Consider the following 26,041-nt stretch of genomic DNA (forward strand, 5'->3'; position numbering starts at 1 on the left):
ATCAATCTAAATTTAAGGTGGATCTGTCAAAATGTAAAGAATCATCCGTGGTTTCAAATGTTACATGAATGAACGCCGCCTAGCGGACGGGCGAAAGGGTCGTCATCGATTGGTCGTGATCCCGGGAATCTTTTCAGTTTCAATATTGTTTTCTATGCAAATACGTGTTTCTAAATTTGGAAAACAATCTTGGAGGTATGGAGAGACCCAAGAGGGACAGGATTGAAATGGGTAGTCTTTTGGAAGAAAGTGAATCCCCAGACAAATTATCCCCAGTTGGAGGCGAGGAACATAAAAGTCTTCAAGTACCCAGTTCCGAACCTTCATACGGAAGTACCTTAAGTATTGGACCGGAAGCAGGACCGGTAGCTTCTACGGCAAATCTGCTGCGAATTGATCTTGAAAAGAAAATCAGCAGACACACTGGTAAGTATTTAGAGATTTACATCATTTTTCACTAATAATTTACAATTAATTACATTTAAAAAGCTGAATTCACTTTTCCACCGCTTTTTAAAACATTGAAACAGAAAAAGATAATGCATACTAAAGTTTAATTCAAAAGAAATAATGACCATTTATATATAATGTATATGAATGAGATACGCGCAAAGTAAATGGTACAATTCTATAAATAATTTTTCTAAGAAATATCGATTAAGAAATCTAAATAATTTATTTTATTTCACTCTGGATTGATATCACTTATTCAGTATATAAATGTTTCCACAAGAGACTGAAATGTAACGATTCACCCCTGTCTGCAATATAAAACGGACGAGAATCTCAGAGATAAAACTACTGGGGACCTTATGTTTATGGATACTACGTAAATGATGAGAGATTTTTTTCCCATATATAAAGCTTTATTGCGTGACTTGCATTTAGTGTTGTGGACGAAAGTTTCTCATGTTTTCGCACTCTTGGAGCAGACATTGATTTGTTTTAGGTTATAAAAAAAACCATCGACAGTCGGAGACAGGAATGAATAGAGTTTTCTATAGACCTGGAAAAATCACATTTCTAAACCATCACAGTTGAATAATCTTCTCTTTTTTATGTTTTTTATGAAGTTTCAGGGGTATATCCTTTTTGCCCCGTCTGTCTGTCAGTTTGTCTGTGTGTACGCAAAAACTTTAACCTTCCTGATAACTTTTGATTGGCTGGAGCTTTCGTATTTCACAAATATTTCAGAAGTGTATTCCTTGTCATAAGACCTTCTTTTGGGTACCAATATAATTGACCTCTTGACCTGACCTTGGATTTTGATTGGATTTTGCTAAATACTCCAAACAGTTCAAAAGATAAGGTCAAGATGAAGCTTAAAAAACTTTTAGGTCAAGATCAAAATATCTATATTACTTAAAAAGTTTTGTCACAATGAATACACAGTGTGAAGAGTAAATGTCCTTTAACACAAATGACAAGATTAAAGTTTGATTTTTTTTTTAAAAGTTGGGCAAACTTCAAGGTATGCATCTCTTGGTACCCAAAGAAAGGCCTTGTCACAAGGCGTACACTTGTGAAATATGAAAGTCCTAGCTCCACCCAATCAATTGTAATCAGCAAGGTTAAAATTATTACGAGCAAACAGACAGACAAACGGACGGACAAGGCGATATACTAACTGACTCTTCAAAGGTTTAAAATGGTCGTTTTCCAAACCTTGATATATCCAAAGAAATATTTCTCATCGCATATCTGCTCCACTTTGATGAGTTGGTTATTGCTTTAAATGTAACAGGGTTTGGTAGAAAAAGAACCCGTCAGATGGTCTAGAATAAAACATACATTTACCTGAAATTTGTTTCGGTTGTTGTTGTTTGTTTGTTGTTGTTTTTCTTTTTTGAAAAGAAAATGTTAAAGCTAACACCAAATACGGGACCTGTGTATATGTTTTCCTTCGCTGGCGAAGGACATAGAAAATAAATATTGTATAGCATCTGTTCTGGATAGTAATTTTTTTTCAGGGGAGGAGAGAGAGTCGTGGGACAGCCGGGCGGAGTTCCTGTTATCCCTGGTTGGGTACGCCGTGGGGTTGGGTAATGTCTGGAGGTTTCCTTATCTGACCCAGAAAAATGGTGGAGGTAAGGACAAATTTAAGATGAATTATTGAACACAAAGTAGCACAATGATCGTCTAAAAGTCGTCTTTCAGTTTTAATTTGATTCTACATTTTCCTCCCTTTTTTGACTCCAGTCGATAGAGGGGGTGTTAGGATGGAGGAAAAAATTATTACATAACAACACGATGCCATTTGTTTGTTTTGTTTTCTTTAAAGTCCCTTTCGAGAACTTTTCACACAAATAGAGATGCCACGCCGGTTGAGGACTGCAAATTTTAGACCTATACAATTGGCATTCAGGGACATTGAGTAAGATATCTTTTTCGTGCCAGAACATGGCTGCAACACAGGATCATGGTTTAAACGGTCTCATCCGAAGGACCAATCATCACTGCCTACAAAGGAATTCGACAACGCGACGTTAATTCTTAACATTAATCTTACAGTTCTAACAATCTAAAATACAATTTAAAAGCCCGATAAATCAACAAATGAAAAGTCTCAAAATCAAACTTCAAACATCCACTGAACGACGAGAGATGCTTTAAAGCCGATTGTGATGTCTCTGCCCTTGACAAGATTATAAGACGAGTGTTATATCTGAGAGTCATTCATCAACCAAGGTCTCTAATCTGACAAAAGGAAACTCGATTGTTCTCAAATAATTAAATTCGAATGGTGATATCTTTTCTGTTTGGATGAATTGTGAAATATGTGTTGTTGTTGTTTTTTGTTTTTTTTGGATAAAGATTGTATTCAGTATCTCTCTTTCTCTTTCTTAAATCGATTTACAGTGCAACAAAATTGTTTTCTTCACTTTCACTGAGAATGGGTGTACAAATGCATGACTCTTTGGTTTTTCTATGTCTGCCATTATGTCTATTTGGAAAAATTTTCGTTTCCGTGCGTTGCCTAAAAGGCTTTTGAGCTTTGCATTGAATTTTATTTCACTACTCCCTACTACATAAAGAAGACTTATATTGATTTTGAGGTCAAAAGGTCAAAAAACAGAAACTCTTAAATTGCAAAAAAAAAAAAAAAAAGGTTTTCCTTGAGCTTTTACACTGAATTTTATATCTTACCTTACTTTTTTTCGCATATATTGTTGGCAATCCCTGGTGTTTCTTTGGTGTAGGTATCTAAATTTAGGATTTCACAAATGTGACTTCAATAAGCATAGTGATGAGAGCATTTATTTTCATAAAAGTTGTCAATTTTATACTATCCAAGACTTTCTTTTTTTTTTTTACCTTAACAGCTTCCCCTTTAATAAAAATGTACAGATATACAACAATTTTGGATATTATTTATAAACATGTACATGTACATGTAGTACAAAACTTAAATTGTTCGATTTTATTTTAGGAGCTTTTCTGATTCCCTATGCAGTAATGTTAGCCATAGAAGGAATTCCGCTGTTTTATCTAGAACTTGCCATTGGACAGCGCCTGCGCAAAGGATCAGTCGGTTCTTGGAATCAAGTGTCCCCTTATCTACAGGGCCTAGGTTTGGCTTCGGCTGCGGTCTCCTTCAATGTGGCGCTTTATTACAATACAATAATGGCATGGTGCATCATATATTTGGTTCAAAGTTTCCAGAGCCCTCTACCTTGGTCGGAATGCCCAATGGTTCAGATGGGAAATTCTTCAATCAAAGAACCAGAATGTGAGGTGCATAGCTAGATTTTCCCCCTCTTTGTTTGCGATTCAGTTTTGCATTTCAAAGTGCACTTTTTGAAGCTTTATCAAAGTTATTCATTTAAATAAAATTAAAATTTATAATTAGAGAGAAGCAAGAAAAAGATGGTAGATTTTCAATGTATGAAAATATAGTTTTGCTTATTTCGATAAGAGAAGTGGTCCAACGACTTATTTCTGGTACCGTGAAACTCTGAACATAGCACCTTCCATAGAGTCAGTGAGCGTTATAAACTGGAAATTGGCGCTCTCCCTCCTGGCCGCTTGGATCATTGTGTACCTGTGTATGATCAAAGGGATCAAGTCATCCGGAAAAGTAGGCAATTCCGTCATACAAATTCATGAACAATTTAAAAAAAAAATGAACAGATTACCATGTACCGCAATTCCAGCCTATTTAAATTGTGATTGACCAAAAACAAACTCAATAAATGTTTTAGCTTCCAAGTGAAATCAATAAATTTTCAAATTAAAGACCAAAAAGGCGCCTAAAATAAGAATAAAGTATTATTTCACAATGTGCATACCGTATATATTATATGATAGTTTTTTGTTCGAATTCACTGAAGATAGAACATTTATAATACCTGAAATTAAATATCAAAAATGTCTAATAACAGTTGATGACCAATTTTTTCCTTACAGGTTGTGTATGTCACAGCGACCTTTCCCTATCTCGTCCTTATTATATTTTTCTTCCGAGGAATTACATTACATGGATTTGAGAGAGGACTAGAACATTTATTTGTCCCAGAGGTATTCAATCCAATTACCAAAATTAACACATAGTTGCCTTATTCTCAGAATCTGCTTTAACCGATTATCGTCCATTCTTTACATTGTTATTCTTTGTACACTTCAGAAAAACATCGTGTCATGTTCAGTTATTATAACCAAATCGTATTCTTCAAAGTACGTAATAACATAAAATAATATATATTATAATTTGTATGAAAATTGTGCTTAATAAAGTGAAGAAGTATTTAATGAGGAATTTCATCCGAAATGATATGAATATCAAAAATGAAATAGATCACTCTTAATTTAATTAATTTGGGTGGGACCGGTCGGCAGAGGATGCTTTTTCCTTTAAGGCACCTGATCCCACCTCTGATGTTTTTGGTGGTCCATGTCAGTTCTGCTCCTGAACTGCATTGTTTCAATGGGCTTTTGTGAGTTTGAACACTGTTTGTTATAACCATGTTTCATAAAATGAACTATATTTGATTAAGGATACACCTTACTTTTGACGTGTACTAGTATGTATATTTTGATTGACAGTGGGGGAAGCTATTTGAGCCTGAGGTGTGGCTAGATGCGGCTACACAGATCTTCTACTCCTTTGGTTTAGCCTTTGGGTGTCTGATTGCCCTGTCTTCCTATAACCCGATCAGGAATAACTTCGTCCGTGAGGCCCTGATTGTCACCATCGCGGACTTCTTCACCTCCATATTTACAGCCTGTGTCGTCTTTTCAGTCTTAGGTAATTATTTTTAATTTAATTTAATCTATCAAAAAAATCTACTGGTAATTTTGTTGAAAATTGCTTTTTTTATGAAAATTGCAACGTTTTCGCGTTTCTTGTACAATTTTGAAGTTTTTGACTGTAAACAAGATACACCAATGTCCCCATACGACAGCTTATGACAAAGGATAAAGTTTCTCAAAAGCAAGTCAAACTCTTGGCCCAGTGTAAAAAAAAATCACAAGAAAGATCTTGTCTCAAAAGCCCGTGAAACAAGCAAGAAAGCCAAAGCACCAGCCGTTCGAAAGATATGGCCAAGGTTAAAGTTTGGTAAATTCTTGCAAAAGTGGACCACAATTCCAGATCAAAAAGTCGAATTTGCTTGTACCCAAAGAAAGGTCTTGTCACAAGAAACACGGTTTTTTGAAAATATGAAAGCTATAGCTCTAAGTTCCAACCAGTCAAAACTTGTGGGCAAGAATACAGTTTTTGCGTGCAAACAGACAGCTAGACAGACCAACAGACGAACAGCTGGAAGGGCGGTCTGGACAAAAAATACCCTCCGAATCTTTGATTAGGGAGGCACAACAAATTCTCGGATGCATCTCTTTTACACATTCATCTGAAACCACAAACAAGCAGTGGTTGCATTTACTCAAACGTATAAGTTCGGAAGAAAGTGATGACTGTGTAATAATCAATTTGTTCAAAGAATGAATTGAGGTGTATATCAATCACAACTAGTGCTAATTGTAACGGGGACCGTTACAGATGTTCCCCAAACGCTCCCCAACTCCCTTTTATAGTAATATTCCCTGTAAGCGTAATTAAATAAGACAAACTCTATGCATTGGAGATTTTAACAACATTTACCCAAAAGTGTATCATGTTCATCCAATTTTTATCATTGCACGCTTGCGCACGCGAATGCATTTGCGTAATGACCATATCATATTGTCTACACAATCTATATATTTTAATATGCTAAATATTTAAGTATTTAATTCAAAAGTATATTAAAAAACGCTCATTCAAGTGTATTTTTGATTTTACCCATTTCACGTGCACGCACGTGCATACATGAGCATGGTGACCATACCTTCTTGTAGAAGTTCATTACATCTATCTATGTTCCAAATCCCACCCCGTTTGGTTGAAAACCAAGGGAGTTATAGCTGTTTAAAGTTTCAGCCAATCAGATTGCAGCATACGTACATGCACATGCATGCATGTGCATGGAGACCATACCTTCTTGTAGAAGTCCACTATATCTATCTATGTTCCAAATTCCATCCTGTTTGGTTGAAAACCAAGGGAGTTATAGCTATTTAAAGCATAAGAAAATCAGATTGCAGCGCACGTGCATGCATGCAATTTCATGATAATTGCTATATATTTTTTGTAGGATATCCTAATACATGTCTATGTTTAAAATTTCAAAGGATTTCGTCAAAAAACAAGAAAGATTTTGAGACTTTAGTTTCAGACAATCAGAGCGAAGCGCACGTGCATGCGCGTGAGATCTTGCTTTTTTGACCATGTCATCTTGTCTATGCTTCTAATATATACTTATAATATGAGTTTCAAAGCATATCATCAATAATTTAAATAGTTACGTCTGTATCAATTATATTGGACATTCCTCGTGTTGCACGTGCCAGCTCTTGCAAGCACACGTGCATGCACATGCTTTCATGACAATTCTTATATAACAGGCTGTAACCTCCCTAATGTATGACTATGTTCAAAATTTCAAATGATTTTATCAAAAAACAAGAAAGATTTTGAGACTGTAGTTTCAGCCAATCAGAGCGAAGTGCACGTGCATGCGCATGCGATCTTGCTATTTTGACCATGTCATCTTGTGCATACTACTCATATATCCTTACATTATGAGTTTCAAAACATTTCGTCAAAAAATAGAAAAGTTACGGTTATATCAATTATAAATTGGTCATTTTAAGTTTTGCACGTGCGCGCTCTTGCAAGCACGTGCGCGCAAAATGACCTTGATTCCGCAAATCTACATAACATGCCTACTTACCCTAAAAAGGTTTCACCTAAGTCGGATGTGTAGTTTACAAGATCACTCGCGGACAAGATTTTCCCAGGAAGAAAAATAATAAGAATAATAATAATAAGAAACAGAGTAAAAACAATATGTTCCCCAACTTCGTTTGGGGAACATAATTAACCCACAAACTGCCGTCTTTTTCTTCAAAGTGATTGATTTTAAAAAAACTGAACAGAGTTATAAATCATTAGTAAATTAACGTTTAAGGTTTGCATGCTGTGGAAAATTAGAGTGTTATGGGTGCGATTGATTTCGTCTTCAATAAAAGATGGAATTCTGTGTCAGAAAATGTCTAGACATGATTAAAAACTTCAGTGCTCTACTTTTTGTTGAGTAAAACTACATATATGTTTGACCTTGATACTCGTACATGCTCGACTATTTTAGTCATAAATTGTTTGATTTATACTGATATAAATACGTGTCGTATTAGATGGAGACAATTTTGTCAATCTTTCAAATTTGGCATGTCTTTATAATTTATGTAAATACATATGGACACTTCTCGTCAAAACCAGAATCTGAGCAAATACTGCACAGTTTATATTTCTCATTGTATTCAACTTATGGAATAAATTCGTCTTTAACCAGCTAGTTGAGACATGTGTTTGTCCGAGTATAACAATGACAGTGATTGGTTTCTTAATTTATTTGACAAAAAAATCCCCAGAGAACACTTTCATTGATCACAATTTTCCTGTGCTCGGTAATGTCTCGAGAGATTCACCACTGACTGGCTCTTTACTTTCCAAAAATAACAATTTTAATATTATTGAAAAACTTGTTGTTACCTGCTGTTATGGTGCGAAAAAAAATGTTAAAATGGTACGGAAATACAGGAAGTGTCGTGATTTTTAATACTGCGCCTGCGTCAATTAACGGCTTATCGGCTGCGTTTTAAATTACACCCCGTTTAATGTGCACTACAACACTACCTCTAGAATGACAAATTATCAATAACGGCCAGTAAAACACTTTATTATCAAACGCGTTAAAATCAGATAGATCATGTTCCTAATATTGTTTTTCTAGGTTTTAAAGCAACTATGGCATACGAAGATTGTCTAGCAAAAGACGAGAATACAACATTGGAAAATGGAACAAATACAGTTTGTGATTTCAAAACCATTATTTCAGAGGTATTTTTTCCTCTCGCATAGACCTATAAATATACTTCCATATAATTACAAAGATATAGGTATGATTTACAAAGAAATAAGTAAACCGAGATTAAACATATCTCTATTTTTTTCCAACCAACTAAGATATGATTGATATGGTTGTTTTAGTGTCCGTTATTCTTTCGCAAGATTTTCCTTTTCTCAAGTCTTTGAAGCTAAAGATGCTTTATGATATTTCTCCATTGCAGTCGGGATCTGGTACAGGACTAGCTTTTATAGCTTTTACAGAAGCCATCAACCAGTTCCCTATCGCCCCTCTCTGGTCTGTACTGTTCTTCCTCATGCTCTTCACGCTAGGATTGGACAGCATGTTTGGTACACTAGAGGGCGCTTTAACGTCTATCAATGACATGATGCTGTTTCCAAAACTCAGAAAAGAAATACTGTGTGGTTTGTAACTTTGTATCAGAACAATTTCCAAGTTGACAAAATTGATATTTTCTTTTGTAACAAAACGTTCAATCTTTTCCAATTTGAACATTTAAAACACTACATGTAAATATTATAAGTGTGAGTTATTCATCTATTACACGTATCTGCAATGTCCTACCGGGGGTATTTTAATACCACGTCATATTCTCCAAATTATTACTGTAAAAGATAATCGTGTATATTTTCGAAGAGTAATGACATTATAAGATAAGCCTAACGTCTGTGACCTACTTTCGATATTTTAACTTTCATTCCTTAATTACTTTGTAATTGAAATTGTCTGGGTTTTTTTTTATTATTCCAGGTATTGTCTGTCTGGTATCTTTCCTGATCTCGCTGTGTTTCGCCACCAGTACCGGATCTTACGTCTTCAGTCTCTTTGATTCCTTCTCAGCCAATATACCATTGCTGATTATAGCATTCTTAGAATTTTTAGCAATGTCTTACATATATGGTCTTCAAAGGTAATTACTGCAATCAAGATTGCTTGTACGGAATGCAAGTTACGTGTATAATAGACTAAAGTATCGTGCCAGGTATCGTTTTATCCTCAATATTTTCCTAAATAAGATCATTAATGTAGTTGTCTTTTTGGAAACACTGATTTCTGTTAATTTACAATGTCTAACACACAAGAGTTTGTAAGTTCAATATCTGGAAACATCTAAGAGCCTTGTAATATTTTTAGAGCAAACGTTTCTAAAATTAGAAGCAAAAACTAAATTGGTAGCCTAAAATTATATTGATGTCAAAATATCTCAAAATGGTTTCGTTTATTAAAAGGTAAGGTTAAAATTTTATATTCAGTATGTTTTTGTTTTATTTTAAAGGTTATGCAACGATATAGAACTGATGATCGGAAGTCGCCCCGGATATTTTTGGTTACTGTGTTGGCGGTTTATAGGCCCAGTTGCTATGATCGTTATTTTTGTTGCAAGTCTTATAGAAATTTTCTCAAAAGGAGTCAGTTATGAAGTGTGGAACTCATTAAAGGTATCGTTTTAATTTTTTCTAAAGTGCAATTAGTATAAGAAGCTTAGACATCAGTAGAAAGAAAGATTCAAATTTGATGGCCTGGCGGATACGATTTACCGGTATCATTAGCTTCCAATTTAAGTAAAGGGTCATGTTAAAGAAAGATGGAAAGGGTGCTGCAAATTGATTTGATATCAATAGCATTCCATTCAAGTGACCAGAGAAATACGCGAATCAACATGCTATTCACATATCAAAAATCAGAACTGTTTGTCTTTAAAAGGATGTTTCTGTGGTAGAGCAGAAGATCCATAGGCCACGATACCCACCCGAGTCACTATCCTGCTGTTTTTCATCAGAGTTTGTAGTTATAACAAACATAAAAGTTATTGTATGAAAAACATTTTTTTTCTATTTCATTACTCGGAAATTAATTGATTTACGTGATTAATTTGTAGGGGTACACAGAAGTGGTGCCGTGGCCCTGGTGGTGCCAGGTGATAGCGGTTCTTCTGATCTTATCGTCCGTGCTCTGGATTCCGCTGGTGGCCATAGTGAAATACTTCCGACTTATAGACTGGAAAGAGGAAGTTCCGGCCTACTTCCCGGAGGAAGAGCTGGCGGAGGAGAGACAATATCAACCACATATCAGTAGCAAACTAGAACATATTCTGTTTGGATTTAGAGAGTAGGAATATAGGAATAGTATAGAAAAAAATATGTTGTTGTCACCAGTGAATATAGGACTATTCAGAGAGCAACGTTACGCGAATATTTGCACGGTTGTTCTCATGACCAGATGTAAACTTCCAAAGTAGTAGTACTTAGAATGAGGTTACAATAGTGCCAGACACTGAAACACAACAAGGATGAATACGAAAAAAATAGTAAAAGGGTCCTAAGTGAACATTTTTAGTTTATAAAATTACATGCACGTTGTATACCAGGTATGTGTAATGACTGTGCATTGGAAAGACAATAATCTTCAAAGAGTTAACAATGGATTTGAACACTACAACAGTCAAAGGCCATTTAGTAATGAATGTTTTTATTTATCAACAAAGATAAGTTAACAATATGTTAGTGTATTATGAGCTTGACAACCGACTTCTGATACTTCTAGAACTGTTTGGACGTGAAGGGGATCCCTTATCTGGGACGGCAGATATATTGGCAGTACTGTTGTACAAAATTCTACTATTTCCATGGTCTACAAAAAACAATCAGAATTTTTTGTTATATTTTTATTTTTTGCAAAAAGGGTTTTTAGAAACTTGTGAATAAAATATGACTGTTCACTTCATTTTGGAAATAGTACGCATATGGCTACTTACATTTGATTTTTTGTTGTTTGTCATTATATGCAATTGCTTCTCTGTGCGTGACTATGGCACTTCTTGGTCTGCCGATTTTTACCTATAAAACAGAATTTATTATATACATTCTAAATTACCTCACCAATTTATTTTCACAGAGACATGCATGATTGTAGGATTGAAATGCTTTACTTGATTTTGTATGCTTGTATCGTTATTAACTGTGGAAGGCCTCCATCTTTTCTGGGATCTTGCGGTAAACAAATTCGATTTGTCCTAAAATTGAAAAATTACTTAAAATATCTTTTAATATAAATTATAAATTATTATTAAAATTATCATTAAAAATGTACAGTATTTATCATTCAAAGAACTTGTTTTGAAATTATATAAATATTACTTCTCTTTCTACATCTTCCTGTAATATACGACTTGGTCCGTTTAAACTATCAGGAAAAAACTTTTTCTTTGGACTATCTTTTAATGGTTCTGCTTTAGTATCCTGTACGTTTTCTTTTATACTTGTCACGTACGGCTTCCTGTTAATGCGGACTCTTTTTTGAACGTTTAACTTCCGCTCCTTTTCAATGGCCGCTAAATTTTTACGTAGAATATTTATCCTCAGTTTATTGGCAGCTATCAGAAACTTAGCCTGGTTGTTTTCTGCGTGAACTACTGTGTTCCATCTAAATGTCAATGATTAAATTAATAAGAACAAAAATCGAAGAAAACTCGTCTTTTGAAAGGTGATATCAATATGTTAATCTGTCAATGACTCTTAGGTTTACATTAAATTGTATTATACAGTTCGATGCATGTATTTGTTTTCTTTTTCTGTACTTATAAAATAACTGAATATAAAATAACTGAATTATATGTTATATTTTAGGGAAAATACAATATTAACTTGATAATAATAATATTAGCATTATTTTGCTTAAAATTTTGTATGTACTTCATGGATAAAGTTGCGTAAATTGCTAATTTATCTCCATCCAGTAAATTCTAACTTTAGAACGCTTATATATTCCTTTTATATAGAACATTTACTCTTCTTCATTTTTGGTAGATCTTCGCCGCCTCTGATGCGAAACTTCTTTTTCTGCCATCGCCATTGCTTTACGTACAATATCATCTGATCCCATTATGGCAAGAATTCCATTTTTCTACATTAAAAAAAAATATCTTTTGAACTTGCCTTTCAGTTTTTCTCATTTGGATTTCTTAGAAATTAAATATATCTGACATATAAATGTTTTTCCTTTGATAACGATTCTGATTTGGCATACCATAAAAGAGTCTTTTTCCGGCTGTTCGACCTCTTGAGTTTCCCATGCCTTCTTTAAATGGCGTCCTATTTCGCTGTTATCGTCCAAGATGTTCATGATATTGTCGGCATCTAAATTCTAGAATAAAAATTATTGCATACATCTTTGAATCATAAATGGAGACCCCTTTACTATATATATTTCGAAAAATATATATTATGGATGACAAAAAATGTTTTAAAATGTAAATGAATGAAAAGAGTTTAACGTTGTTAATATAAAATTTACTACTATAGTATATATGTTGAAGATCACTTTCTATCTTTGAACATGTTAGTAATAATACATGTAGCAGTCATGCAATAAACATTTTGCTTTTGGCGTGTCATTTATATATATGACAAGCTATAGACTATTTTATTGTTAGTAAGTCTAATTGATTATGATAACAAGGATTTCAAGTTTATAGAGGCCTCTGTGAGATATCCTGAAATATAATGGAAAAATTCAAGGATGTTACAACAATCCACTAACATTCAGAAAGATGAATTTTAAACAACATGGTATTTGGGAAGAACGTAAAAATATCAGGATTAACTAAGAATATTTTCAATTTAAATTTTCAGTATTTATAACCTGCCTTGGCTAATGGACTAATGTTTATTATTTATGAAAGACTTCAAACTTTCTTAACATTAAATGGTTTTTTCCGTTGGCGGATAAATTTATTTCGTTATTTCTACTAGATATGACATCTACAGCTCTTTGATATTTTTTTCCGATTATAGAAAGAGAGAACAGATCTTTATTTTATGGATTTTTTGGGAAAACAGAGAAACACAACACACAGCAATCAGAGAGGGCAAAGGTCATAAGGGGAGGTAACTTTACGCACTGCTTCCGTTTTCCGTCCCTTCTTTGTTGAAGAAGTTTTCTAAACATCATACAAACACATATTATCTCAGAAAAAAATTCAGAAATACATGATTTTTAATAAACAGATCTGGTTGAATAGACTGTATTGTAATAAGTTTCTTCTGATATTCGATATAGTGAAAAGAGTGTTCGAAAAGAAACTTTTTGGATTTTAAGAACTGAAGTTTGCAACAATATAAACTTAAAAAAGTAATAAATTATATGTACTAGTATATCAAATGACTAGATAGAGATATATGCATTGCCAGTTTTTTTTCTAAATGCTAACATGGAATGCCCCCAGTTCTTTCACATGCATATATAATTGCGAAACTAGTTTATTTAATTATCTATATAATATTAAATATTGTCAACATGCAGAGTTTATTCATACAATTCTCAGTAAGAGATTAGCTAAATATCTTGTTGAAGAAGTCCCTTCATGCACAATATCATGAGAATTCTATACACCGAATATATGAAATACATACATATATGTACAATGACTACCACAACATATTTGCAAATAAAAACATATATACATAAACAGTTTTCAAAGCAATTCTAAGTGCATATGATGTATCCATTTTTTGTGTAATTGTTACCTTCTTTATATGTTTAAGAAAAATAATTTTTTCCTCCTGTTTGCAATAAAGCCAACAAATTATGACAATTAAAGATATTCCAACTTCGAATATCAAGGAATTGAATATAAGGATTAATAACTTTAAATACACTTGTTTATGTTTTTGAGTGCAGAATTAATTGTATATTAACAGTTTTTCGTAATGGTTCTTAAGATGCCATGAACAATTTTATAATTGTGAAATTAAAAAGTAGAATTTTACCTTTGTGCAAAGTTGATCCAAGGTTTTTGCTAACTCTGACGTCATGAGTTGTCTATTTTTAGTTTCTTCATCGGAAGACTCTGAATCTGTGCACAAAGGGAAGGAACCAAATTTAGAATTGCTTTAGTTATGTGATAAATACTTATATAATCATTTTACCTGAAAACACTGCATCGAATAAAAAAAAGTAACGAAACTTGGCACATTTCTAAGATCAAATCGGGCATCAATTATAATCATAATAATTAATAATATTATAAATGATAACAATTTAAATTAATCCGTACACTGTTATCTCCATAAGTATCTATTTCGTACGTAAAGGGCATCGAAACATTTCACTAAGATTGGAATTATATTATCAACTAAACTCAGTTACCTGAATCGCTTTCACTGTCATCCCCCACCGCCCCTGACGACTTCCCGTTGATGAGAACGTGCGGGGCGGTGTGGGGTCGAGACATCGAATGACAAGACAAAGTTCGAACTTTGGGTGGATCAAAGCTGCTTCCTTTGAGGACAAACCCATACATATTCTCCGTCATTTGCTCCCTAAAGAGTCCAAATATTACATCATTTATCTTAAAGCCAAATATATTTATTAAAACTTCAAATCCAGACATCTTAACTTGGTATTGAATTTTAACGTCTCTTTTGACAGTTTTATGCTTTTATGGTTTTCATTATGTAACTTCTTAAAATCTCTTCTTCAAGTTCCCTTATAATTTCAAGCTAAAACTTTTGAACTTGAAGAATAATTATGCAATAAGTAAAGAATCTCTCACTCTTCGCTCGGAGGCCTGTCTGCTACTGGGTGCTCTCTCATTTTACACATGTACTTTAGCTTCCCTTTCTCTTTCAGGGACTCTTTTACTTTGTTGTGTTTGTAGTTGTTCCAGATGTGGTTCTTATAACCCCGATCTCGGAGTTCGTCCTCGTCCACAAAATCATGGCGGTTCTCTTGGAGAATTCGCTCCAATTTCTCAAAATTGACCACTTTTAGCGCAGTTCTGGACAAAAGAAAAAAAATGTTATTTTCATTTCCCCTATCCTTGATAAAAACATTCCGTCAGACTATCTGTTATAAAAAAAAATATCACATTCAGGTCATATTTTTTTACTGTGTACACCTTATTAGATCGAATTCAGAGTTTAGCTTGCTTAACTCTGTTTATGTGTGCATAAAATATCCAACCTACCTGTGAAACCTGTAACAGATAGTGTGACTAGTGGTTGTGATTCTACAGTAACTACCATCATGGTCCAGTACACCTTCCTCTCCAAAATAGTCATCTGTCAGTATATAATTCAATTAATTCTCAGAGAAAGGGGTACACTTACTAGTAGGAGATATCTTCATGATGAAACAATAAATTCTTAATTTAAAACCAACTCATTATAATTATACACATGTACAATGAAATATCCGGAAGAGAAATCAATATAATTTGTTTTTAAAAATTTTTCAATGCGTATTTTAAGAAGAGAAATCTTAAAACAATCAATATCAGCCTATGAAGAAGGGAGAGGAAAACAAAAACTACGATAAACACCTTTCTCCCTGCAGCAGATATAGAACACAATGTTCCGATCCGCCTCTGGGATGTACACCTCTCTATAGCACTGCACACGACCTTGAAATAAAAACAGTCAGTCTTAGTATGATGAATTTAATTTTTCTGGTGCATTCTTGTTATTCCGTCGCATTGAAGTTGGAGGGAGTGAAGGAACGGAATTTAAACCTAAATTACAATTCAAACAATACATATCAGGAGCAGAGAAAACAGGAACCTCTAAAACATCAGAGGTGGGATCAGATGCCATGAAGGAGTGAGCATCCCCTGCTGACAATTTAATTGCATTTCCATCCCTTTTTATTCAACAAAGGTTGCACCAAAAAGCAAAGCCATAAAATCTTTTAATCTTTAAGGTGTTTTGCTGGCGTGAAGCTTTGAGTGCGCCGTTATATCTAAGTTATTCTACTTACCAGATACCATGACGTAAAGATATTCCGTCTCCTCGCCTTGTTCTATCAGTGTTTTATTTGGGGGGTACTCCTGTCACATAAGATGAAAGAGTCAAAACTGAATCCTTCGTGTAGAAGGTAGATATGGAGAGAGAGAGAGAGAGAGAGAGAGAGAGATACTGTATTTTTTTTTTTTGGCAAAAATAATGCAATGGTGCGTTTGATAATCAAATACATGTACATTCGTTTGCAATGTACATGTATTAGTAGAACTGAATTTGTTCCAAAACTCGAAAATAAAAACTTTAAAAAATATATCAAAAAGTAAATTTTAAAATGTAAAACGGTTTATATAGTTATTATCTTACGTGCTTTTGGATCATTGGAAGGATTCTGGCTTGTACGTCTTCGGAGAGTATTGAAAGAATGCTAGACCCTGATTTATAATATTGCTTTATTTCGTTCATCAATAAAGATTCCTCAATTTCAATCAGTCTATGAAATCTGTCTCTGTCTATACGAATAAATTCACACAATTCCTTCGTATACACAGTAGCAGGAGGTGCGATGTCTTCGTCACGCCCCTCAGCACTAACAATCCCGAGGTATTCCGCAGTCCCATGACTATAGATGATATTTGGTTGATAAACGTTCCGAGAAGAGGAGTTTCCAGCAGCAGACATATCATACGTCACTTCCACAGCACCGTGGACTATGTAGTAACAAGACAACGTGTCCTCCCAAGATTTTTTCTTAACATATTGAAATGCATTATATGTTTCCAAAGTCACACACCGAGACAAGACATTTTTAATATAATCCTGTCCTTTGTGAATCAACTTCAATCCATCAACAACTGAACGCATCGTCAACATTTCTGACTTAGATAAAGTTGGATCTTCATCCGGGGAGCAGCTAGCATTTCGGGTCATGATGCGCCTCGCTTCCTTTGTGATAATGACTGCTCCCTGAGTGACGAACAGCCTTTTGTTGAACACCGGCGGGAGATCTTTTTCATCTTTTCCTTCCACGCCGTCATATTGTCTGTTTCTTTCCGTTGTCTCGTAGAATTTTTTGGTGTCTGTGGCATCCTTAACCACTGTTAGCATCCTCCTTAAAGAAAGAGACATTTTATATAAAATTCAAAAGACGAAATTAAGTTAAGACCCCAGGGAGCTGTCTAAAAAAAGTCTAAGGAAAAAGCAACTCGCAAGTAATGAACTTTGGCCACTCCGGTTTAATCAAGAAGTCTTGCTTAATCATACTACTCGATTAAACATAAAACAAGTACAGTGCCTTTCCGATAATGAAGTCTTTGTTGACAATAAATTGGTTTCCATAACTATGTCAACAAGCCAAGCAAATATCGCATTACAATGCTCTAAAATCAGTATTTCTTGATACAATGTCATTAATGCACGAATAAATATTAAGCTTTTAGCTTTGAAGTTCGCATGTTTGATTAATAAGCAAAATTCCCTACAGGTACAAATCTTTTTTATTGGAATTCGTTTCCTTAATTTGAAATGAACATAATCTTTCAAATCTTTATGAAATAAATTTTCCTATCAAAATTGCATATAAAATTAAAATATTTACACAAAAAATACCCCATTATATACTTACATGTTCTAAAAGCAAATGCAAAATAAATTTTAAGGTACATAAAACGTTTGAATGTAAAGGATATAAATAGAAAGTGCACAAAAACAGACATTCGATGATCTGTCTCATAATAAAAGCATGTGTAAAGAGAAAATGATTTACTCTGGCCATAAATAACGAAAGTTTTCATTTAAATATCGCTCTGAGTATTGAAATGCATGTTTTATTGTCGGATCGGAATGAAAGTTTGCGTACCTTAACTAGTAACAAAAGAGTTTATATTATCTGATACCATTTCAGGATTACTTTCTTAACACTGTGTTCCCCTGGCATCATTTATCATTGATAAGTACGCATTGTTCACACAATATTGAATTTTTCCTCCAGATTTAACTATGATGAGAAATTGAAATTACTAGAACTTCATTTAACTTTTACAAAGAGCGAAACTATATATCATCGATATCGTAAATAAATACACGTACAATACCTACATTGTATACACGTGTTTTCAATTTCAATTTACCTTTTGTTTACTCCTTAATACTTTCTTTTTCCGTTGCTTTTTATAAGGTTGTGAATACCGAAAATGGAATTAAAAATCGTTGCCACATTTTAAAAAAATATTTTAAGATCTAAATTAATGGTTGGAGAATGCAATGAATTTCGAAATTATCAAAACTGAAAATGAAGAAAAATTGCAATTCATGCACTGGGGTTTATTTCCTCCAATTCTCTGACAAAAGTAAATAAATCTTTCAAAGGTAAAAATTGTGAGCAAAGGCAAACTTAAGACTCCCTACAAAAAAAGTGATTTTCTCCAAACTAAAATAGATTGAAGAGGATTAAGAAAGCAATGCATTTCAAGTCAAAATAAAGTTGTCAATTGATCGGCCATATCACTCAATTGAGAATGTTTGCACGTGCCTGGGTCTGAAGTACTTTGATCTGAGATGTATTTGAGATGCATTTGAGATCTATAAGACGTATCGACCCGATTGTTTGGACTCTTATAATGTCCATGATATCTGATATCTACGAAGTCATTATGGTCATTGCCAACACTTATGTATAAGATTTCAGCTTTACTTTATGCTTTCGCCCCCTCGTATTGCACCTCAAAAAATCTATACGACAATCAAATCTAATAGAAGTGTAAATATGGCACTTCAAAAGACATTTAATTAAATCTCAGCAGATAAAAATTACACTTACAAAATTTAAAGACCCCAGAATTTCATACATTGTCGAGAATGTATTCTGGAGGTAATACCATGTTATTTGTATGTCTAGATTGCAATTAAGTTTCATAATTAAATCTCAAGACGATAGAGTGAAAATGATCTTATCTCCAATTTTCGAATGGTGTGATTTAAAAATTTGGAACTTTGATATATTGGGAGTAGACAGTTAAAGCAGATCACACGGGATGCAGGAATTGACACACCGTCAAATGGTTTTATCCTGAAGAGGGCTTTTCAGTTGATAAAGGATTGGATTCCTATAAAGGCTACAAAACTTTGTACAGATAGAAAGTTCTTAAGTTTTTAACTGTTAATTGAAAATTTTTGTCTAAGGTGATTATCATTGATTTTGAAAGGGGATGAGCAAATTTTGTAAATAATTCAGAAATGTTGAAAAATAAAATAAAAATCAATCCTCATCTGTCAAGAAAATAAATAAACTTTCCTTGTCTAGAGCCACATGTTTCCTAACTCAACCCCCCCCCCCCGAAATAAAGTTTTGGAATTTGTCAGTCCCTCTTCTTTATTTACGTTTGCTTGTATTTTTTCTTCAGTAGGAAGAAAAAGAAATTTATACATCGTAATTTGTCTGTCCTGCATTGGCATGTAAATAAATATTCTAACTCAACTAAAATCGTCGGGACCAAATGGTCGTCTTCTAAGATCAGAGATTCCTTATTCGAAATCGTTGCAAAATGAATGAAACATTTGGAAACAGGATTGATAAGGGCCTATTTTTTTCATTAATCATTAAAATAATAAGCAGTATAATTGTTACAGGTGAATTTATGATAGGCCTAATTTCAAAATAACATTATTGCAATTTTGGACAACAGAAAAGCTTCAATCCATGTTACTAAAAACTCAAAGGATTGAGCCCGCTTGTACATGCATTGTTTTGCTTTTCGTTTTCCGAAACTGATAAATGGTATTGTGTGCAAGAGACAATTTGTAAAAATACATACACATGTAGAAGGAATAGTGCTACAAATTTAGATGAACAACTTTGGTCATAAGTTAAACATAGGTTCTTTGTCTAATAAACTTGAAGAGTAATTGTACTCGGTATTTTTTTTTTAAACCATGGCATTTTTATTAATCCCATGAACGGAGATATTCCCTCTACAGGGTGTTTTAGGGAATATAGGAACTGTCAACTGAAGTGATTTCGTGATGTTATGACCCGTACGACGATTCCATTGTAGACAATATTATGAAGGCGGAACACCTACAAGTCTATATAACACAAAAGACGGACAATAAAGGTCGCTCTACTCAGACAACCAATAGTCTCGTGAAGGATGCTTCAAGACTTCAATCCAACAAATACTCGGGATTCTTAAGTACACTGGAGAGGGACCCCGGAGACAGTATATTTGTTTAAAACAGACGAATATTTTGTCGGTATTTTATTTTATAGATTGTATATTGAAAATTGTACTTTATCGATACGCTTTGCTTGTGGAGAATCTTTAGGTAAATATGTATAACGTGTCCGAGATTCTAATAAAGTTGAAGTAAGTGTTTGCGGAAGTTTGGAGATTTTTCCGAACTATAATGCTTTGTCAATACAAGAAATGGATTTGTTTAAATAAAAACATGATTAATAGATTTTCTCTTTTCTTTTCAAGGAGGAGAAACAATAGTCGGAACGTCATATCTTTAAACTTTTCATCAAGGACGAGTTGACTTTAAAATGTGGTGGGCAATAGTTCAATCGAGAGAGAGAGAGAGAGAGAGAGAGAGAGCTTTTGTAGCTCATAGGAAAAGACAACATAACAATTTTCATGACGTTTATCTTCAGACGTGTTAACTGCAACATGACAAAAATGACAGTCTACATACATGATATTTTAGTAAGCACGATCTGAAATTTCTAATTCATTCCAAGTCATGTCTCTAGAGTCAAATTTCATCCTTATGTCTAATGAATTCTTACAGCAACACGTTTTACTCAGAAAAACAAAACAACATAATTATGAAGACATATCTAAAATGGTTCCTTCAATTTTCAAACCTCTATTAGACAAATATCCAAAAACCTTATTTAATTTCAGGAAAATTTAGCGTCCTGTGTCTTCGCCTTTTTTCAGCAAGAAATTTGATTTTTTGAAACGAACTGTTACAAATAGATTAGAAAAGCGTAGACCTACCCCGACTCGTCTTCGTTTTCCTGATCCATTACTCGGAATCCGATAATATGTTACAATTAGTAACTGTTGCCAGGGTAACGATCCCAATATATCTTATACTGCGTCTTTATATTTCTCTATTAATGTCCTCAGCTACTTAGAGCTAAATCCACGTCTTTGTCATTAAGGGAAAAAAGTAAATGGAGAAATGCTTGTGGAAGTGTATTACATTTCCCTTTTTTATGAATATGGCCTGACTTCCAAATCGATGTTAGAACATGCATTAGAGTCCAAACCCAACGAAAAATGAGAAGTAATTAAAAATCGTGCAGCAACCGAGATATATGTCACAATTTTGATGATTTACAAATCCATTGGAGATCGGATGTAATCAGAGCCCGCTAATGCCTTCACGGATTTCAATACACTTCCTTTTGTAAGAATACTCCTGATAGATGATTCGATTGATAAACCCTCGATGCCGTCAATGTTATTTAAAACATTTAGTCCATAAAAGAATTGTATAAGTAAGAATATTGGAAAACGATTCTCTTGATCGACTCATTAGTTCCGTCACTGGATGCGCCCTGCGTTTTTAAAATTAAAAACTGTTTTCCCTCCATAAAAGCAGGTACTCTTTAGGTATACATAGATATTATCTCAGCATAAATGGTTTTCTAAATGTCATCAATAAACTATCTGTTAACTTAAAAATCATCGATAAGAAAGAATTAATCCTGTTAAGTACCTTTACCCCTGCTCAAACACCCCTATACAGTGAAGTTAAGTTCGTTTAAAAGAAAATAATAAATAGAGGAAACGATGTCGCTTTTAAGCTTTGAATGCGCATTTTAACGAAGGATTGTATTGTAGCAATGGGAGTCATAACATCAATATTGTCCTTAATGAAAAGAAAGGCTTATCTCTCGTCTAACTACATTAAATATTCACCCACAACCTCACTTAAAGCCATTTTATTATTTAAATACTAGGCTAAATTACTGTAATTCACACGGGATCGATGTCTTCTGTGCAGTGGTCAGCGAAGATCGCTTCCACGAGCGCTTGATAGTTGAATGCATGTCACAATACGGTCAGAAAACGCATCTGAGTATTTTTTGTTTAAATACTTAAATTCATATTCAAACAGTGTTTAGAACATCAATATTGACATGTGCATACTACACGAGCCACTGCCACGAGCAGTTAAAACAGAAAAATAATACTTGTTGCATTTAAGAGTAACATGTTGACCGAGGGGGCAAATAAGAAACTGAAAGACAAAATGGCATGTTAAAAATCAGATAACATGTCCCGAATATCCCTATTTTTGTCTTGGATTTAGCATGTGAAACCTACAGTCTTGGATTAAAGTTATAGCATGTGAAACCTACAAGTGTTAAGGAGTTCATGGGTAGCAACGACGGAGAGCTACAGTTCTGCAGCTACAATGACGTACGTTTGTCATTTCTTGCAGACCCGGTTTTTTTTTCTCAAAACAAAATTTATTTGGAATTGAACAAAACCACGACTCTGCATGACCCGAAAAGAACGCAAAATAGAACTGTTAACATTCATTCTATTTACAGTGCAACAAAACAGTCACAGCAATCGTGTTTTGAAAAATCATTTGCTAGAAAATCCCCCCTTTTGAATGTTCACTTCATCGAGTGTAAAGGAGGAAATTAAAACTCATTTTTCCTCATTCATACACAAAATTGAATACACTAAAGACCAAGTATTGCCTTTCTACATCAATACCTCTTGTAGAACAAGATTGTACAATTAATTAAGCTGAAAGGTCTACAATCCTGGATTGTTGAAGTCAATAGAGAAAAGCTTGGTTCTACCCTTAATTCATCTGCTGATTCAACGCATTTTTTCCTGAAGAGTCTTACTTCAGGTACCCATTTTTATAGTGTTTCATTAAATTGAAGTACAGATGCTATCGTCGATTAACTGCAGTCCAAACTACAAATACAAAGATTGGATTTATTGAATGGTTTAAATGGCTGAACCAAATTTTTTTTAGCTATAAATGGATAAATCAAACTAAAAATTGCCAATACTGTTAACTTTTACTTTGCTAGAATTTTATTTGCGTGTAATTAAACGAAAGTAAATGCTCGCGAAAATTTATTTTTCGATTAGCTCTTTTGCGCAATTTAGGTCTTGCTTATAAACACGAAATGCCCATTTTGCAAAAAAGGTCCTGTGAAAATTTGATCATCTACAGTACCTTAAACCCGAGGAAAGAACAAAAAATGGTCCCATGTAACAGTCACAATAAAAAAATTAAATTAGATAACAGATTAAAGATGTCCATGGGCCGAAAAGTGTAAAACTTTAAACCTGAGGAAGATTCATTACTATTCTTACGTGCATTCAATTTTTTAATATCCTACTTTCCAGCGGCATTCAGTTGGGACGTAAGATCCTTGCGTAGCAATACGGCGCCTGTGCGCACACTTTCTCTTTGGTGACTCTTGTAATCAATATATCATTCCCTGTTATACAGGCAAACTTCTTTACTTTCGTCCATAATTCTAAAAAGTTTTACCTACTTACATTCTATTGGACCATGTTTTTCTTTACATCATTTTGATTATGTTGAGGCATTTAGTGACGTCAGAAAAGAACGTTAAAATTCTATTGTGACGTACGTTTTCAAATGTGCATTTCCAATTTTTATAAAAAATACATTAACATCAGGCGCGGATCCAGAAATTTAATTCCTTGACATGTAAAAAAAAATATTGACGCTTCTTTTCAAATATATCAAAATAAGATATTTCTTCGAAAAAAATAAAATAATGCAACTTAGCCATTCCTGGAGGTGGAAAAAACCTAGCTGCAGATCTGTAGCGTTATGGTTTCATATATTTGTCTTTGACCATAACGCTACAGATCCTGTAATGCAAAAAAGGTGCAATTTACGGCGCAATATTTTTTTTTCTCCACTTTCAAGCATTGGTCAATCAACTACCTTTCACTCCCTAATTCTAGACACATTCTGTAGCCAATATGTATGTTTTATACACCTCCCAACCCTTTATACTCGTCTCTACAAGTGATAAAATCGCTTGAATAAAATTACTTGTTAGATTGCTGAAAATTCACTTCTAGGGACTTTATTGCCTGTAGAGACAACTACAAATGGTTGAAAGGTGGATAAAATATACATATTGGCTACAGAATGTGTCTAGAATTAGGGAGTGAAAGGTAGTTGATTGACCAGTGCTTGAAAGTGGTTTCAATGAACATTACAGAATGTCTGGGAAAAGAAGGGGGTTGATATTCTGTAATTTGTCCGACCCCCCCCCCTTCTTACCAGTCATTAAAAGCGCGCAAAAAATATTGCGCCGTAAATTGCATGATAAAGAGATAACCTTTTTTGCGTAATTATATATTACAGGATATAATCTGTAGCGTTATGGTCAAAGACAAATATATAAAACCATAACGCTACAGATCTGCAGCTAGAAAAAACCAAACTTAAAGGTGGAGGTGGTGTGGTAGTTCACATTTTCTTGAAAGGATCGAGCATTCACTAATTTGTTTCAGTACATGTATACTTTAAATAACTAAAAAGTTTAAGGAGGGGGGTCCGAAACAAACCCTCCCCCTTTCCTGTCAATATACGCACATGATCACCATTGTGAAAAGAGAAAAAAAAACTTATCAAGGAATTTGAAAAAGATAAAAGTATCAGACAATATAAATATGTAGAAATGCTATCCATACAGCAACATGTTTAAAGGTATTCAACTATACGTATAGGCTTCGGAGAAAAAAACATATTGCATCGTACCATATTTTATGCAACTGAAACGATATTGGGAAAAAAACTATAAAAGGTATGAAAACTTACGAAATGTTGGCAGCTTTCAGAGTTTTGGATCCCACATATATTCGATGAAATGCTTTCGACACGAGGGAGAGCTGTCGGAAGCTCGAGGGTACAGTCCGAGTTAAATTAAATCGAGTTCCTCCCTCATCTTCGTCATTTGATACACCAGTGGTGTCTGTATCCCATCCCATCGTTATTTTTTGGTCCTAATAGTAATTGTAGAATTTTACGGAATGTACTGATTTTCACTGCTTCAAGGACTGTTGTTTAGAAAACCAATTTTAGTCAGTTTAATGACGCAACAACCTGTTTTCCGTAACAATAAACGTGTCAGTTTAAATGGACACTAACAAGATTATCGCGTTTTGTACGAGTTTGGATAAACTAAATCTGATCTTGTCCAAAGTGTCTAGTACTTTCAAATTAAATACCAAGTAAATACCATTGCAGATTATTTCTCCCGTCCCTGCCTATAGCTTAAACTTCACGATGTGTTAGGCTAATTGACTGTATTGTTCAAAACCTTTAAATCGAAGAATTATCTACCAGTTGTATTCACTTTGACTTCTTACACAACATACCTATACAAAACATGTTCAAACCGCAGGAATTACATAAGGTAACAGGTACCGATAACTCAAATTGCCAGCTGCTTGCCTGTTTCGAATGTTGCAACTTCTCGGGCCTTTCCGACTAACGGAGAAAAACAATGTTTTCGAATCCGACCTCTTGCCTTTTTCGACTGACCCTAACCTTGACCCTTCTTGTCTACTAGTATTTGACTAATGGTTTAACCTGCCTGTTTCGAATGACGGTTTTACTTGCCTGTTTTCGACTAAAGTCTTACTTGCATATTTCCACTGACAGTACTGTTTTACTTGCCTGTTTCGGCTCAAGGTCTTGATCCACTCTCGCATTTCAGCCTGTACATTGTTCAAGTTTTGTAGACGGCTTGTAGCCGAACCCCTGCGCCTAAACCGTTTGCCTAAAACATCCTTTGAATTTTTA

At 34.1% G+C, this 26,041-nt stretch overlaps 2 protein-coding genes across 5 annotated transcripts; one reads left to right on the forward strand and one right to left on the reverse strand.

The window, feature by feature from the left end:
- The first annotated feature begins 46 nt into the window (after window positions 1-46).
- On the forward strand, window positions 47-10,937 carry LOC134254551 (sodium-dependent neutral amino acid transporter B(0)AT3-like). Its single transcript, XM_062737081.1, has 11 exons — window positions 47-426; window positions 1,971-2,087; window positions 3,431-3,735; window positions 3,917-4,078; window positions 4,408-4,518; window positions 5,044-5,245; window positions 8,334-8,440; window positions 8,671-8,872; window positions 9,219-9,378; window positions 9,745-9,907; window positions 10,348-10,937. The coding sequence occupies exons 1-11, from the start codon at window positions 198-200 to the stop codon at window positions 10,579-10,581; spliced, it is 1,992 nt and encodes a 663-aa protein (XP_062593065.1). The 5' UTR covers window positions 47-197; the 3' UTR covers window positions 10,582-10,937.
- On the reverse strand, window positions 10,921-25,344 carry LOC134254549 (uncharacterized). 4 transcript variants are annotated; one of them, XM_062737077.1, is made up of 15 exons: window positions 25,055-25,344; window positions 16,571-17,315; window positions 16,224-16,293; window positions 15,790-15,870; window positions 15,436-15,529; window positions 15,022-15,246; window positions 14,616-14,788; window positions 14,237-14,322; window positions 13,369-13,407; window positions 12,495-12,611; window positions 12,256-12,371; window positions 11,606-11,891; window positions 11,398-11,481; window positions 11,224-11,305; window positions 10,921-11,099 (listed from the first exon to the last, which is right to left on the reverse strand). In XM_062737077.1, the coding sequence occupies exons 1-15, from the start codon at window positions 25,222-25,224 to the stop codon at window positions 10,978-10,980; spliced, it is 2,490 nt and encodes an 829-aa protein (XP_062593061.1). In that variant the 5' UTR covers window positions 25,225-25,344; the 3' UTR covers window positions 10,921-10,977. The 4 variants fall into 4 exon arrangements, with proteins under 4 accessions (XP_062593061.1, XP_062593062.1, XP_062593064.1 ...); XM_062737078.1 differs by lacking the exon at window positions 13,369-13,407 and adding an exon at window positions 13,994-14,029; XM_062737080.1 differs by lacking the exon at window positions 25,055-25,344 and adding an exon at window positions 21,205-21,938.
- Between the last annotated feature and the right edge of the window lie 697 nt (window positions 25,345-26,041).

The sequence above is a fragment of the Saccostrea cucullata genome, unplaced genomic scaffold, assembly GCF_032062105.1.
Source record: "Saccostrea cucullata isolate Sc308-1 unplaced genomic scaffold, CSIRO_AGI_Scuc_v1 ctg19, whole genome shotgun sequence".
In the NCBI taxonomy this organism is placed as follows: domain Eukaryota; kingdom Metazoa; phylum Mollusca; class Bivalvia; order Ostreida; family Ostreidae; genus Saccostrea; species Saccostrea cuccullata.

Bases quoted from the DNA above. Each gene is read 5' to 3' on its own strand.
- LOC134254551 (XM_062737081.1), top strand. From the start codon at position 198: ATGGAGAGACCCAAGAGGGACAGGATTGAAATGGGTAGTCTTTTGGAA. The intron at 427-1,970 runs GTAAGTATTTAG...ATTTTTTTTCAG, and splicing joins GAAAATCAGCAGACACACTG to GGGAGGAGAGAGAGTCGTGG. The intron at 2,088-3,430 runs GTAAGGACAAAT...ATTTTATTTTAG, and splicing joins GACCCAGAAAAATGGTGGAG to GAGCTTTTCTGATTCCCTAT.
- LOC134254549 (XM_062737077.1), bottom strand. From the start codon at position 25,224: ATGGGATGGGATACAGACACCACTGGTGTATCAAATGACGAAGATGAG. The intron at 15,530-15,789 runs GTGTTTATCGTA...ATATACTGACAG, and splicing joins TATCTGCTGCAGGGAGAAAG to ATGACTATTTTGGAGAGGAA. The intron at 11,100-11,223 runs GTAAGTAGCCAT...TGTTTTTTGTAG, and splicing joins CAAACAACAAAAAATCAAAT to ACCATGGAAATAGTAGAATT.